Source organism: Cupressus sempervirens, chromosome 11 (assembly GCF_028749045.1).
Source record: "Cupressus sempervirens isolate cs-2001-9-10 chromosome 11, ASM2874904v1, whole genome shotgun sequence".
Taxonomy (NCBI): domain Eukaryota; kingdom Viridiplantae; phylum Streptophyta; class Pinopsida; order Cupressales; family Cupressaceae; genus Cupressus; species Cupressus sempervirens.
Window position 1 is genome coordinate 769,563,901 of NC_143128.1, and position 17,721 is coordinate 769,581,621.

Sequence of the window (17,721 nt, forward strand, 5' to 3'; positions counted from 1 at the left end):
TTGGTGGGTGGTCATGAAGAATATGCCGATGGCATCTGCACCAATAAATAAAGAAATACCCACTGGACTGGTATGTGAAATTGTTTAATGCCTTCAAACCCAATGTGGGAAAAGACATTCCAGCAATCCAATTGGCCCCCGCTTTAATCGAGCCACTAACCCCAAAAACACCATCATTTTCCGTCCAAGTTTCGTACAGATGCCGTGCATTAAGAAAAAGGGTCGCATTTTCCGTCCATCTTTCGTACAGATGCCTCCGGTCGGGAAATTCTTTAATTAATACATATAATTTGGCTTTGCTTATAAAAGCAGAGGTTATGTGATCATGGCCGGCATGTCCACTGCAACAAAGTGTGTTTAGGTGGTCGAAGCTGAAAAGAATCTCCCTACACACTTTTTCTATATAACAACGCTTGTTCATCAAGATCTCTTAAAGTACAATCACATTTATACCATGATGGCTTCTGAGTCGAAATCACAGTCTTCAAGCTTGGAGTGGAAGATTAACCTTCCAGAGGGTTCAGTTCATCTGAAGCCCGCTAAGAGAGGGTTGCGTCATCGAGTCTCAGATAAAATCTGTGAGATAAGTAATGGCTGGAAATTGGGGTTTGTTTCGATCTGTGACAAGATATACAAACTTGGGGCAGATGATCCAAGGCGAATAATTCATGCCATGAAAGTTGGTTTGGGACTTGCTCTCGTTTCCCTCGTCTATTTCATGAACCCACTCTTTGTTAGCGTTGGGGGGACTGCCTTGTGGGCTGTCATGACAGTCGTCGTCGTTTTTGAATTCACTGCAGGTAACAGTCCGATTAGGTCCTTCTCAAAACTTATCTCGAGAACCCATTAGTTTCTTCTCAAAATATTATCTCACTAGTTCTTATATGATTCATATATTTGGTAGTTTTGATCAGAATTATGAAATCTTGATCACAGATGACAAGAACACCAAAATTACAATTTGATCATCACAATAACGTACATTGTAATGATTTTTCTGAGGATCTGTGCATTTGCAGGTGGGACTCTTAGCAGGGGTTTGAATAGAATATGTGCAACATTAGTAGGAGGGACCTTGGCAGTGGGAGTAAACTTTGCTGCTGATTGTGCTGGACATAAAGCGGAACCAATTATTCTGGGTGCCGCTGTGTTCCTGCAAGGTAAATTAGTATAGATATCTTAAATACACGCCATAATAGTAGTATAGATATCTTAAATACAACAAAAACAAATGGTTGATTTTAGTGTTGTTGTGTGAATGCAGGTGCAGCGGTCACTTTTGCACGGTTTCATCCGAGGATAAAGGCTAGATATGATTATGGACTCCTGATCTTTATTCTGACTTTCAGCTTCATGACTGTCTCTGGATATCGCGTAGACAAGTTATTTGTGCAGGCCTATGAGCGTCTCGCCACCATAGTCATGGGATGCATTTTATGTATAGTCATCAGTTTAGTCATTTGCCCCATCTGGGCCGGAGAAGATCTTCATAAGTTGATCATTCGCAACATAGAAGGACTCGCCCGATCCTGTGAAGGTGCAAACGAGAAATGAATACCCATCATCTTACCAATTACTCTTTATCTCACGCATTAGAGTTATTAAACTGATATATGTGTTTTGTTATGACAGGATGTGTGGCTGAGTACTTTCGAGAAGAAGGGGAAGGTGACAAGGACAAAGTCACCAGGGGCTACAAATGTGTTCTCAACTCCAAATCCTCAGAAGAATCCCTCGTATGTCTACATATCATCCCTGCCACCATATAACCTTTGTTTCAGTGCCATATAAAAATAAAAAATTCTTTAGTAAATTAATTTGGAACATAAATTTTTTCTTTTATATTGATTACAAATTTTTCTGTAAGTAATCTTCTTATTAATGAAGTGATGTTATATTGAAAGCAACCCTTCATCGCTGCTTGAGTGCCCATGGTTCCATCTCTTGTAAATGGGTAGAAAGGTTTTGTAATGAGTATTCTTAGTACTAAAGATGAATATGGTTCTCGGAACTTTGTAATTTTGAATGGTAGAGCTGTTTAGAAATAAACACATAAAAGATTGTAACTTTTATCTTTGATGTCCAGATAGATTTGATAATATTTAATCATAAAATATACAAAAGAAAACACTAGATCATGAAAACCGGACAAATACAGGAAATACAATCAAACTCAAGCTTCATCTCATGGTACGTTGTATTATTTTTTGTGGATGGCAGGCGAACTTTGCTAGATGGGAGCCAGCACACGGGCCATTTGGGTTCAGATTCCCATGGGTCCAGTACGTGAAGATTGGAGCATCTATGCGTTACTGTGCATATTGTGTAGAAGCTTTGAACGGTTGCCTCAACTCTGAAACCATGGTATATACATATATCTTTTCGTTCCTTCTCTTTTCTCTTCAGATATCTATGAAATATATCTAAACAACCCAAGACAAATAATTCAGGCGCCATCATCTGTTCGAACACATCTGAGAGAACCGTGCATGAAAATAGCAGCAGCATGTTCCAAAGTGTTAACAGAGCTTGCAGAAAGCATAAAGACCATGACAAGAAGCACAGAAGGCGATCTCATGATCGATCGGATGAACAAAGCGGTCGAAGAGCTGCAGAGCTGTTTGGTGTACCATCCAGAGCTTTTCATCGACAATAAAAGGTGGCAGGGTATTGACGATGAAACAGTGAACAACAACAACAACACGGACTCCGAAGCCAAAAGCCTCCTACAATCTCTCATATATAAGCAAACGGGAAAGGATGAAAAGCCCAACAAAAAGAGTGGAAACACCAAAAAGGAAAGCAAGGAAACAATAACAAATTTCATGGATGGACTCGCTCTGGCAACGGTTGCATGTCTTCTGAGGGAAATTGTGGCGAGGCTTAGCACCGTAATTGAGGCAGTGGAGGAGTTGGGAGAGCTGGCGAATTTCAAATCTGTAGAAAAGAAGCAAGCAATAACAATATTGCTGATTCCACCATTGCCCAAACAAGTTCCTCCACCACCACCATCGCACAGCACTCCACTTTCAAAAGTGCATGACCAGCTCACCGCGAGTGCACCAGCTCACCCCAACGTCACCCCCAACACTGGGCAGTGATGGAACATCATTTGCTGATCTCATGAGGGTAAATGAGCTCTCCCAAACACTTCTACGTGTATTGAACTATCCTTAATAATATTAACTACTCTATCAACCACCATCATCCAATGTGTATACATCACACCACCATGCGAAAGAAGCAAACAAAAAGTAAACTCAGTAGTAAACTTAGAGTTTTCTTTGCAAGAACTCGTTATAAATACACCTTACTACTAAGTACTTCCTATACTACTTAAATAAACTTTGCTTCGCTTCCTCTTCCTCTTTTTCTACTTCGCATATCCATATTTCACACATTTTGATGCGGATTGTTTTGCCCTGTGTTTCAAGATTTATTATCAACAACAAGAAGAATTCATGCTGGTTAAGGGTATAATCTTATTAGAGTTCGTTTGTTTGCTGGAATAATCAGTTTGGATGTGTTAAACTGGAATTGAAATATAAGTTTTGAATCTCATTCTGGTTCAAAATGAAGATATGCTGATTTTACATTAAGAGGTGGAATTGGAATTAAAATTGAAATTGAATCAAATTTTCATTTTCATTTTTCTGGCACATCAAATTCCAATTCAGAATTAATAAATCCAACATCTGACAAATTCAAAATATAAGACAAATGCAACATTTGCTAATACCAGTGAACATAGACATTTAACTGAAAATATAAGACATATATAACATTTGCTAATATGAATAACCATACACATTTAACTGGATTCAATTGTGTATCTGTTAAAAGAACAAACAATGAAGTTATTATCCAGCATAGTTGTAATTTTGGACTTTGGACCTCCTCCCTTAAATCTTTGTATTTTGAACTTTTAGATTATGGATTCTTGTAAAACCCAAAAACAATGAATCGTTATTGAATGTCAAGATTTTTTTCACATTGAAACAATGCAAATATAAGAATGAAACAAGAGTCATTAGTTGACATTTCGAACTTTCTAATTAGACTCTACGATTGTGTTTACATCATCATTTTACATCGTAATGGGTAATGCATTACTAAGAGTGAGTAGAGAAGAGACAATGAATACAAAAAAGATAAGAAGGAAACATCAAAATCATTATTTTTGTGCCTTGATCACAACTAGAAAGGAATCACTATAGTGAAACCTGATATCTGATCTCTTTTTTTTATTGTACTCCATTAAAAACATGGTTGCTGAGTGGCCAGCTCATCACAGTTTTGTTATTGTTAATGCTTGGAAGAGAATGTAATGAATGAATATCTAGCACGCAATCCAGCCGTACAATTTACCGTGTGGGTGCATTTTTCTTGTCATTAAATGATTTGGCTATGTTAATTTCCCGAGTTGGAGTTAAAATAATGTGCGTACTTCATTTGATCCGGATAAAATCCACTGGAAGACCAAAAGCACTTTATGCAACCTTAAACAAAGAGGCAGTCCTCGTGATGTTATCGTGGAAAAGAATAATTTAAACTATACGACAAAAATACCACGACACTCGTCCACACAAAGAAATGGCGTGCATTATGGCGGGCACTTACAATTGTTTTGATTTATTCTTGTTCCATGCGAGGATCGTGTCATAGATCTCACGATCTGAATATTTGGTGATTACATGTAATATTAAAAGAAGGACAAAATATTATTATATTTACATAATGTTTTGGTATATTACATAATAATAAATAGTACGACTTTATAGCAGATTTTGGAATCATTCTACCATCTTTCTCTTTCTTTGCTTTCTTATTTAATACCACAGAGTCTTATATATTTTCCTTGCCGGCTTGCTTCTAGGTCACAACTATTTATGTGTCTAGCTTCATTTAGTCATTTGTCATGCATTGAAATAAGGGATGAGGTCGGGATCATGCCCCAGGGGAACTGGGCACTGTGGATGCTTCTTAGTCTTTTGCTCTTTAGCTGAAGAGGTTTCAGGCATGCGTGGGCCCGTATCGGGTACCTAAAACTTGTTTGTGGATGGCCTCCATAAAAAAAAAAATTAATGCCCAAACAATTTATTTTGACACTATCCAAATTTTTAATAGAGGTGTCAATTTCAATACTTTAATGCATATGCTCTTTTCAGTGACAGCTACATTTTTTTATGAATAGTTCATTCTCTATTAACTAAATATTAAAGTTACATATTCACAAAAAGGGGCCATCGGATACAAGATCACCCTGTAAGAGTTCGAATGGCAAAGCCAGAAACACTCACAACTATTCATAATAATAATAAAAACATTAAAACTGCCCTCAAGTGGCATTCGGGCTACTGTACATGGAGCATTGCCCAAAAGATTGAGAAGCTCCTATAGGTGGGTCACCTCTAGAGCCACCTTGTTAGCTTGTACTTGAATCAATAGTATTACATTATTACAAATGCAAGCTTTAGTATATATAGAAATATTTATATATAGAAAACTACATGTAAAAAGAACAATATTTATATCCTTCCAAAGAGTGAAAAGAATCTCCAATCTGAAAGCATGATGCAAGAGCATCATTGGTTGGCTTGCAATCCTACATGTTGGTGTGGTTTGACCTTGGAATTAGAGGACTAAGTCAAAGAATGAAGTGTGTCTCGGTTGATACTGAGTTGGTTTGATTGTTGTGTTAACCAAGTGACTTAGTTAATGAAGACATTCGACAAAGCTTGGGGCAATCGACAAATACTAGGAGCTCGACAGTAGTGTTTCCTGAGTTAGCTTAATCATTGAAGGGGCTTGGTTGCTTTTGGAGGACTTGGCACATATTGATGCTCGATCAATGAAGGAACTTGGTTATGTCTGGAAGAATGTCAACACTCGGCGTGGTCTTCTCTGACACTCAATTTGTTCTTGGTCCTTATGGTGCCCGAGTTGTCTGTGAGCTTGCTTTTAGCATTTAATTCGAGTATGGGTATTTAATTTGTGTTGTAGTCGACTTGTGGCTTGCATGGGCATTTAATTTAAGGGTTTATTTTAGTTTGTAATGGGCTATGCTGACTTGTGGCCTAGTTGGATATAATTAAGGGTGTTTGGTGGAATCTTAAGAAGAGATTAAGGTTCATCTAACTTGGAGAAGAGGATGAAGTGTAGGAGCAACCTTTAAAGGGCTAGTAGCTAAGGCTTGGCAAACTAGGAGATTGCTTGGAGGGCTTGTGAGCACAAGTTGATATTTCCTTGGACTTTTCTACCAGAGTGTGGATTTAGAAAAGTTGTGATTAAGATTGAGTTGGATCTTGCATAACAACTATTGTAGTTGGTCTTTTTGTATTTGGCACTAATCTGGAAGACCTTATAGTCAGGCACATTGCATAATACAAACAATTATTTATGAATAAAGAGTTGCATTTGGTATTAGATTATGTATCTTGTGTTGTGTTTCCATTATGTACTTATTTGCCGAGATTCAAATTATTTCTAGTAGGATTATCCTCAATTTCTCACTGCATCAGGTGGGATCAAAGCACAATTGTTCCTGAGTGTATAGACCAAGTGCCAAAGTTGAGGCAATTTGCACCATGGCTTAGGTGAAGGCTAGAAGAGAAGGTTGATCTTGTGGAGCTAATTGATCTCTTGGATTTGTGGATTTGATGCAGAGGGTTTGCAAAAATATTGGAAGATGCCTCCAAGAATATTGGACCCTAGAGAAATTGATGATCTTAGAAATATTGTGGAAGAAAGGATCTCAAAAAAGATTAAAGCAGATTTTAGATATAATATGGAGGAAGTTATAGCCAGTTTCAGATCTAAGATGGTGTTGATGAAGAGTGACATGATTGCTGAAATTGTGAGTGCTTTAGGTGGTGCATTAATCGTGTGGAGAGACCTATTGGAACTAGGGTTCGTCAGTTTGCTAGATCTTGATCTCAGTTGAGGTTGAAGCATAAGATGGAGCTTTCTAATTTCTCAGGTACTTTGACTCTGAATACTTGATGATTGGATTGGTAAATTGGAAGACTACTTTAAGGTTGAGGATATTGAAGATCCACTTAGAGTAAGGTTGCATAAACTAAGTTGAAAGGACATGCTACTTTCTAGTGGAAAGAACTGCAATGAGATAGAGAGGAGGAAAGCGAAATGAAGATCAATAGCTAGAGGTTGATGGAAACTAAGTTGAAGGCTAAGTTCATTCGTTCTAATTATGAACTTGAGTTGTTCAAAAGTTTGCAGAATCTAAAAAAAAAAGATATGTCTATGAAAGATTGTACTGAGGAGTTCTACAAGCTGACTATTCAATCTGGGCATAGAGAATTGTCAAAGGAGAAGGTAGCTTGGTACATTAATGGTTTGAGATTCAATATCCAAGATAAGATCAGTATGTTGAAGGTTGATTTGGTTGAGGATTCTTATCAGTATGCCTTGAAGGAAAAAAATAATTTGAATAGGAAAAGGTAATGCCAAAAGGGAGGAGAAGTAGGATAGCTTTGTAAAAGTTAAACTGTGTGCAGAAGATGAACCAAAACTTGTTAATTAGAGAAGAGGTATAGGTAGAGGTGAGTTTAAGGATACTTGCTACAAATGTGGAGAAGTAGGACATAGATTTTATGAATGACCGAAGGCTAGTGACAGAAGAGTTTTTGTGAATGAGATTGAAGGCCATGGTAGTCAACTTGAGAAACGAGTGTTTGCTAGCTCGGCAAGTATTGATTGGTCAGAGGACAATGGAATCTTGTTAGAGGACTAGTTTATTCAAGACTCATTGTAAGTTAGGTGATAAAGTCTGTAATGCAAATGTGGATGGTGGTAGTACTAATAACGTTGTTGCTGAGGAGATGGTTCAGAAAGTTGGTTTGAAGAGAATGAGACTTCCTTATCCTCATAGAATTTTCTAGTTACAAGGTAAGCATGCTTTGGAAGTAAGGGAGTAGTGCCTTGTTGATTTCTAGATTGGGCATTATAAGGATCAAGTGTTGTGTGATATTGTGGACATGAACAATTGTCATGTGTTTCTTGGTAGACCTTGCCAGTATGATTGCAAGGTTGTGCATGATTATGTCAAGAATGTGTTTTCGATTGTGAAAGGTGGCAGGAAGCATTCCTTGATTCCTTTGTAGAATAAAGAGCTCAATAGGAGGAACCTAACTATTGGTAGCCAAGTTGAGAGGATTAGAGATCAACATGGAAAGTAGACCTATAGCACATTGAGGATGGATGTGAAGAAGCAAAAGAAGGTCAAGGGAAAGAATGTACAAGTTGAGGGCTTGCAGGATATGTATGTGAAGAACCAATTTGGGATTTATGTGTTAAATCCTAGAAGATGTTCTTCTAGCTACTGAGAACATCTTTTTGAACCTGATGTGTTTGATGCAGGAGCATTCTTGGTTGGCTTGCAATCTTTCATATTAGTGTGGTTTGACATTGGAGTTGGAGGACTCAGTCAAAGAATGAAGTGTGACTCGATTGATACTGGTTTAGTTGTTGTGTTAACCAAGTGATTGAGTTAATGAAGACACTTGGAAAATCTTGGGGAACTTAGCAGATGTTGGGAGCTTGGTTTACACTGGGAACTTGGTAATAGTGTTTCCCGAGTTAGCTCGGTTAATAAAGGGGCTTTGTTGCTTCTGGAGGACTTAGCACATACTGGTGCTTAGTCAGTGAAGGAACTTGGATATGTCTGGTAGAATGCTGACACTCAGCATTGTCTTCTCTGACACTCGATTTGTTCTTGGTCCCTGAGTTGTCTATGAGCCAGCTTTTAACATTTAATTTGTGTTACAGTCAACTTTTGTCTTTCATAGGCATTTAATGTAAGGTTTTATTCTAATTTTTAATGTGCTAGGCTAACTTGTGGCTTAGTTGTATATAAGTAAGGGTGTTTTGTGGAGTCTTAAAGAGAGATTAAGATTCTTCTAGCTTGGAGAAGAGGATGAAGTGTATAGGAGAAAACTATGATGGGCTAGTAGATGAGGCTTGGAAAATTGGGAGATTTCTTGGAGGGTTTGTCAACACAAGTTGATATTTTCTTGGGGTGTTCTACCAGAATGCGGATCTGGACTAGCTGGGATTAGGATTGAGTTGGATCTTGTAGAACCATTTTTGTTATTTATTTTTCTTTGTATTTGGCCCTAACTCGAAAGTCCTTATAGTCGAACATATTGCATGTAAATTTTTTTTATGAATAAAGAGTTGCATTTGGTATTAGATTGTGTATCGTGTGTTGTGTTTCCACTATGTGGATATTTGCAAGGATCGAGATTGCCTCATTAGGGCTATCCTAGGACTCTCGTTGCATCAAAGCATGCCAAATCTAGGAAAATTTAAAAGGAATTCTAGTAGAGTCCCTGAAAAATATGTTGGCAGTGGGCCAGCATCCCTCACAGGATTCATGACATGGCTTAACTACCTTGTATGGTTCTATGAGACTATTGTTTATATTAGGCATTGACAAGTCAGTCTTTTGGTGCAATGGAAACCTTGTCCTTTCTAACAATTTGTCTCTTAGTCACAAGTTTGAATCTCGCAAGCAATGGTGAGTGACACTGGGAGGGGAATTGTTGGCAGTGAGCTAGCATCCCTCATAGGATTCATGATATGGCTTAACTGTAATGACCCCATCTTTAAGCCTTCACGTTCTCCAAATTCTAAGTGGAGCATAAGAGAAAGTGCATTAATTATTGGAAGGGGGAAGCTTCTAGTAATTGTAATTAATTAATGTTTTACGTCCTTCTAGAAGGGTAAAGGAAAAGGATAAATAGGGGTGAAAGTCTCATTGTTCTGCATCAAATGATTGTGAATTGCATTTGATAAGAGCTTGGATGTGTGAGTCACATATCTTTCTTGGCAATAGAGGACATTCATCCTCTCTTGTAACATTCTAGACATCACTCCCTTTGGGTTTGGCCTTTGGAATACATTGCTTTGTACTTGATTTCATCATTTTGAGAATTAATATAATTTCAGCATCGGTTCAATCTTCAATTTGCATAAGAAATCTATTTCGGCCGTTGGTTCAATTTTTGGGCATTCCAGGGTGCCCATTACAGTGGTATCAAAGCTTTGGGCATTCCAAGGTGCCCATTACAGTGGTATCAGAGCTATTTCTAGGGAGCCCATTGCAGTGGTATCAGAGCCCATTATAGAGCTTATCAGAGTTGCCCATTATAGTGGTATTAGAACCATTTCTAGGGTATCCATTATAGTGGTATCAGAGCTCATTACAAGTGCCCATTATAATAGTGGTATTAGAGCTCATTATGAGGGCCCATTATAATAGTGGTTCAATTTTTAGGCATTTCCAGGGTGCCTATTACATTAACCACCTCTTGTGGTTCTATAAGACTATTGGTTGTATTGAGCATTGGCAGGTTGATCTTTTGGTGTAATGACAAACCTATCATTTCTAATAATCACATGCTAAGAAAATGGTTATGGTCTAAAAGGCCTGGAAAAATCATGTATCTAGAGCCAGTATTGTTGAGCTCTGTGACATAACTAGTAGATATGTAAGAAAGACTTAGGTTCTCCACAAAAAGGACAACGTGGGTTATGAATACCCAAATTCTTGAGAAGAGGATCTAGAGGCAATCCCTAGAAGAGGACACATCAAAAAAAAGTGTGCAATCTTTAGCTCAATAATGGCCTTCTAGATAGTGTTAAACATGTATCTCCAATTGTGTTTTGTGGACTGAAGGTGACACCACTAGTTGAGGGTCTCAACCATAGGCAAGTGGGGCATCAACCACATATATCCCATTTTAGGCTTGTAATTAACAAGAGGAGTATACAAATACTTGCAGTCCTTCCACCAAGGTTTGAATGGTTGAATGCCCAGCTTGTGAGGCAAGTGTGGAAGTAGAGCAGAGACTAGTAGATCAAAAATCTGATGATTTGGGCAAGACCTACACATCTTCCCATGATCTCATGTTCATGGTAACTGTAAATAAATATTTGGGAGTCTCAGTGCCACATTTGAAAAAATGCAACATAGTGGCACCCAAAATCTTGGAAAGTGTAGCAAATAAGGGTGGCCACCACAAATTGTGTTGATTCATGGAAAACCCATCTCTAAAAACATTACTATCCCATCAAAGCCATAGCTTGACAGTCTCACACACTTTCCAAATTCTCTTAACAACAAAAGATCCTTTGATTTGTAGTGGTTTTGAGGTTATTAGAAGGGTTTGAAACTTGATCCCCAGCTTCCATGTTAGCCTATTAACCAAGAAACTAGAGGAGATACAATGCCTGAGAAGAATCTTCCATGCCTCATCCCCAAAAAAGGCTTTGATAAACCAATTAGCATGTGCAAGGCAATACCTTTCTTCTAAGTGGAAATAAGGCCAAGGCTACTAGATTCCTTGGGCAAGCAACAATATTCCCCAATGACCCTGTGAAAGCCATGATGCCCAAAATCTAAAGTTCAGAGGAAATCTCTAAGAAGCTTCTCCAATCTAGAGTAAGAGGCTTTGGAGGGAGCCTAGTAGGAGGAACAATACACATGGGTAGCCGCCATGACCTAGGAGCAAATTTGGAATTTATTAGCCAAAGAGAGCTCGACTCAATAATATAACTTTTTGGATATTTTGTCAAGCATGGAATTCCAAAGATCAACTACTAAAGCTTGAAAAGAAAAAGGAATACCCAAAAAATGAAATATTTCTCCATGGTGGACCCATTTCCACTAGTATTGAGCAAGCCAAGGTGGAGTAGGGAAGAAAGACTATCTATAGTAAAGTGTCTTGTGCCACTTAATGGTAGACCCAGAGGCCAAACAAGAAACATCCAAATATTGGAGTGCATTAGAAACATTATTGTTGTCCTCAATGAGAGTAATGAAGGAATCATCATCAAAGTGTCCATTGACAAGTTGAGTGGGGGACTCAGGATGAGAAATTTCTCGAGCATGACCATAGGATATGAAATGAGCTAAAAGGTACCCAATATTAAGCAACTAGGACATACAAAGAAGGGGCCATGCGATGTTCCTGATGAATGGCTCTAAGAGGGAAAAATGCCTCAGATTGCCTTCCATTTAGGGTATATGCAGGATCATGGTGTACCAAACTATGGCCTTAAGTGGCAGTGAAAAATTAGCAAATCAGGGTTATGTCAACTTCACACATAATTTTGAAGTGGTTATGGACTTTATATTAAAAAGTTGTAAGAAAATAATCTGTAAGAAATTGAATTTAGTTTCTAAACTACTAGGCCTTATCAGGAGAAAAAATAATTGATTGGTCAAAAGTTTGAATTTTAATGCAGTACTACAAAAATTTTAGGGCAAAAATAAAAAGTAGGTGCATGTCTGACCACCTTAATCAAAATCAAATGATAATATTTTTTTAATATAATTATAGATATGAAAAGTAGACTCATGCCCGAATGTGATGATATTTTTTGGTATTTTTATTCCAAATAAATAATTAAATATGAATTTTCTACCAAAACTTTTTTGGAAAAAAAAAAGTCTCGTGTCTGACCACCTTAACTAATAGAAAATTTTACCAAATTTTTTTTTTTTTTTTTTTCTTATACTAGGCGAAGCATAGAATGTGATGCAACTTTTAGATTTAAAAAATGTTATACCGTTTGAAACTTATAGCTATTTTTCAATCAGTATGTCAATCAACACTTTACAATAATCTTCATTGATAATTAACTAATAAATACTTATCAAACTCAGAATTTGATAGGAATTATATTGATGGAATCTCAAGAGTGATATTAAAAAACCCTTTTCGTTTCATTCAATTTTGATCAAAATAACATTGTCAGACGGCTACCTGAAGTCTGAGTATCACTAAAACCCTCTTCAAACACATCTTTTGGGTTGACCAAGTAGGCTTGGTAAATACTAAGCCTAATCGGATATCCGATTTCAAATCGGATATCTGATATGGCTCGGTGAATTTTGTTGGAAAATTTGAAATCCCAACCCATTTTGGAGGGAAAACTAGGTTTAAGAGTTATAGCTTATGATTTATAAATTATTTCAGTTATATTACTATGTAAAGATGTATTTTAATATTTTATATATATAATAACGTAATGTAAAGATATAAGATATAATCTATTAATATATAATAATATATTATGTTATTCTTATTATAATCTATAAATATAATTTATATTATTATTATTTTTACTAAATATAATAATGTAATATTTTCATTAAGTATAATATATATTATATATTATTATATTAATATGTATGTTATTAATATATATAATAACGTAATATATATATATATATATATATATATATATATATATATATATATATATATATATGTATGTATGTATGTATGTATGTATGTATGTATGTTATTAATATATATTATTATATTAATACACATGTTATTAATATATATGTATATTATTAATATATATGAGTCAAAGGGGCTCATAGGTTGACCTATGACCCCCTTTGACCCATTAAATGATGACATATGTCCCTAGGGGTCCTAGGACTCCTAGAGACATATTAGAATCATTCTTATGGGTCGAAGGGGGTCATAGGTTGACCTATGACCCCCTTCGACCCATTACATGACCACATATGTCCCTAGGGGTCCTACGACCCCTAGGGACATATTAGAATCATTCTTATGGGTCGAAGGGGGTCATAGGTTGACCTATGAACCCCTTCGACCCATATATATTAATAATATACATATATCTTAATAACATACATATTAATATAATAATATATATTAATAACATATATATATATATATATATATATATATATATATATATATATATTACGTTATTATATTTAATAAAAATATTATGTTATTATATATATTAATAACATACATATTAATATAATAATATAAAATACATATTATACTTAATGAAAATATTACGTCATTATATATATTAATAACATACATATTAATATGTATAATAAGAGAGATTCTCATATGTCCCTAGGGGTCCTAGGGACATATTTCATCATGTAATGGGTCAAAGGGGGTGATAGGTCAACCTATGACCCCCTTTGACCCATATGAACAATTCTAATATGTCCCTAGGGGTCCTAGGACCCCTAGGGACATATGTTGTCATTTAATGGGTCATGGGGGGGGTCATAGGTCACCCTATGACCCTCTTTGACCCATATTAACAATTCTAATATGTCCCTAGGGGTCCTAAGAGCCCTAAGGACATATGTCCTCATTTAATGGGTTGAAGCCCTTTGACCCATAAGAACAAAATATGTCCCTAAGGGTCCTAGGACCCCTAGGGACATATGTCATCATGTAATATGTCGAAGGGGGTGATAGGTCAACCTATAACCCCCTATGACCCATAACAACAATTCTCATATGTCCCTAGGGGTCCTAGGGACATATGTCGTCATGTAATGGGTCAAAGGGGGTGATAGGTCAATCTATGACCCCCTTTGACCCATATGAACAATTCTAATATGTCCCTAGGGGTCCTAGGACCCCTAGGGACATATGTCGTCATTTAATGGGTCGAAGGGGGTCATAAGTCAACCTATGACCCCCTTTGACCCATATGAACAATTCTAATATGTCCCTAGGGGTCCTAGGACCCCTAGGGACATATGTCATCATTTAATCGATCAAAGAGGGTCATAGGGGTGACCTATGACCCCCTTTGATTCATTTAGGACCCCTAGGGACATATTAGAATTGTTCATATGGTCAAAGGGGGTCATAGGTTCACCCTATGACCCCCTTTGACCCATTAAATGATGACATATGTCCCTAGGGGTCTTAGGACCCCTAGGGATGTATTAGAATTGTTATATTAGAATCATTAATATGGGTCAAAGGGGGTCATAGGGTGACCTATGACCCCCTTTGACCTATTAAATGATAAAATATGTTCCTAGGGGTCCTAAGAAAATATTAGAATTATTCAAATGGGTCAAAGGGGGTCATAGGGTGACCTATGACCCCCTTTGACCCATTAAATGATGACATATGTCCCTAGTAGTCCTAGGACCCCTAGGGACATATTAGAATTGTTCATATTGGTCAAAGGGGGTCATAGGTTCACCCTATGACCCCCTTTGACCCATTAAATGATGACATATGTCCTTAGGGGTCCTAGGACCCCTAGGGACATATTATGATTGTTCATATGGGTCAAAGGGGGTCATAGGGTGACCTATGACCCCCTTTGACCCATTAAATGATGACATATGTCCCTAGGGGTCCTAGGACCCCTAGGGACATATTAAAATTGTTCATATGGGTCAAAGAGGTTCATAGGGTGACCTATGACCTCCTTTGACTCATTAAATGATGACATATGTCCCTAGGGGTCCTAGGACCCCTAGAGACATATTAAAATTGTTCATATGGGTCAAAGGGGGTCATAGGTTGACCTAAGACCCCCTTTGACCAATTAAATGATGATATATGTCCCTAGGGGTCCTAGGACCCCTAGGGACATATTAGAATTGTTAATATGGATCGAAGGGGGTCATAGGGTGACGTATGACCCCCTTTGACCCATTAATTGATGACATATGTAGCATACTATTTATATATACTATTAATACGATATTTATATACTATTAATACTATTGTAGCATAATAATAATAATAATATAAATAAACACTAAATATAAATACTATTATATCTATAATAATAATAATACTATTATGGGTATAATAATAATATTGATACTAAATATTAATACTATAGCTATAATAATAATATATATATTAATACTCTTATAGCTATAATACTATATATTAATACTAATAAACCAAAGTTGGTTTCCCTCCAATAAATATTATAATATTAATACTATTATAGCAAAGGTTGTTTTCCCTCCAAATGTCATTGGACAAAATTGGATATCTGATTTTTCCTAGCACCAATTTCCAACATATCCCTATCCCTACAGACTCAACAACATCACTTTTTCAGTTCTTTTTTCACGAGTTTTGCAAAAAAGGTGCATTTTGGGGCCCAACCAATCGAAAAAAATTCAAAAATATAACCTTAGGTGTTCAAATTTGTCATCTGAATGGGGAGCAGCAGTCATCGAAAGGATAAATGCAAAATGAAGATATCCAATGAAGACATTGTGGCATATAGGGAAAGAGACAAAATGGAACACCGAAGAAAAAGACAAGATATGCTAAATATCAGTCAAGTTGATGATGAATTATTCGAAGGTGAAATCATAGAGTCAGATAATGAATATGTACAGTTGGGGAATGAAAATGTACCTATTGAAAATGATAATGCTGAAATTGAAAATTTAGAGAATGAAAATTTTGAAGATGAAATGCTACCAAGTCATAATCCAAATTACATAATTGACCATGCCAAACATGACAATGCACAGGAACCTAATGCACAAGAACGTTACATATCTCCTAATTATAATCAACATGAAGGTTCTAAAACACCAAAATGGATAATTGAAATTGATGAAATGATTATTACTAGTTTGGAAGGGAAAAATTAGAAAGAACCATTCAGTTATGGGCTTCAACACTATATCAGATGTTTTTCGGCAACAAGACAATGGTAGAGCAATGTCAGCTTTTAATGCACTTATTAAAGATGCAAAAGATGAGACCTATGCTTTCCAAATTGAAGATTCATGTCAGTAAAAAGTTGGAAAGAAATGTCATTATTGTGAAGAATCTTTTCAGTGCTCTCAATAACATTGGGAAAAATAGCAGGGAGAAGGATAACAAAGATGCTCGAAGGGTTATTACAACCTCTTTGGTAAGTCATCATTTGAGAAAGGGTAGATATATGAGACAAACTTGTATTGATTTGAATCTAAATCGTACTACTTTGAGAAAAGCACTTAGTCGACGAGAAAAAATTGATGATCCTCTTCAAAATGAAACATGGGCATTTGGTGGGAGACTTCCACATTTTCATAAGAAGCTATTCGATGATGTGAAGGAAGAAATTACACAATTTTGGCACTCTAACTCACGAGAATCACCCAATGCTAAAGACGTGTTAAAGCTGAGAATTGGCATTAGAGATCACATGCCACATCCTAAACACTATTTGGAGGTAAGTCAAACTATGTTGTTCAAACAATTTAGAGAGAGTCGTCCATGTCTTCATATATCACAAAGGGATTTTGAATCTTTGAAGCCATTTTATTGTGTGCCACTCAAAATTTGAAATACATGTTGTTGCAAATATCATGTTGAGTTTTCTATGCACCATGAACTATTATGCTCCATCCGTTCTACTTTGCATAGTAGAGAAATGTTGGAGGATTGTGGGGCTAGTGGGCTTCCAAAATCATCAAGAGACTTGCTAGATCAACTTTTATGTCGTAGAGTTGATGGTTGTTCCTTTTATAGAAATGCTTGCTTAAATGAGAAGTGTTTAGAATGTGGTGGCTTATCTAAGTATGATACATGTTTCCATGAGGGGTGCGAACAAGATCTTGGAAAGAAAATAGGGGAAAAAAGGGTATATGAAACAGTGAAATACACATTGAAGAGTGGGGGTGAGAGCTCTAGATGTGAATTGGTTGGAAAAGATATCAGTGTGGCTAGTTTTATTTCAGATTTCAAGGAAAATCTTTTTTACAAGTATGTAAGACATAGTCACAGGTCTCAGTGGTTGGATCAACAATTTAGAATGTGTAAGGAGACTTTTCCCATTGGCACTATTATATCAGTTGTTGATTTTGCTGAGAACTACACATTGCAACCTCAAAATGAGACACAATCTTAGTAT

At 36.5% G+C, this 17,721-nt stretch overlaps 1 protein-coding gene across 1 annotated transcript; it reads left to right on the top strand.

Annotated features, from left to right (window-relative positions):
* The first annotated feature begins 302 nt into the window (after positions 1–302).
* On the top strand, positions 303–3,658 carry LOC149531872 (aluminum-activated malate transporter 10-like). The gene is made up of 6 exons (XM_089808540.1): positions 303–800; positions 1,020–1,160; positions 1,265–1,537; positions 1,633–1,736; positions 2,221–2,364; positions 2,451–3,658. The coding sequence occupies exons 1-6, from the start codon at positions 455–457 to the stop codon at positions 3,099–3,101; spliced, it is 1,659 nt and encodes a 552-aa protein (XP_089664666.1). The 5' UTR covers positions 303–454; the 3' UTR covers positions 3,102–3,658.
* The last annotated feature ends 14,063 nt before the right edge of the window (positions 3,659–17,721 follow it).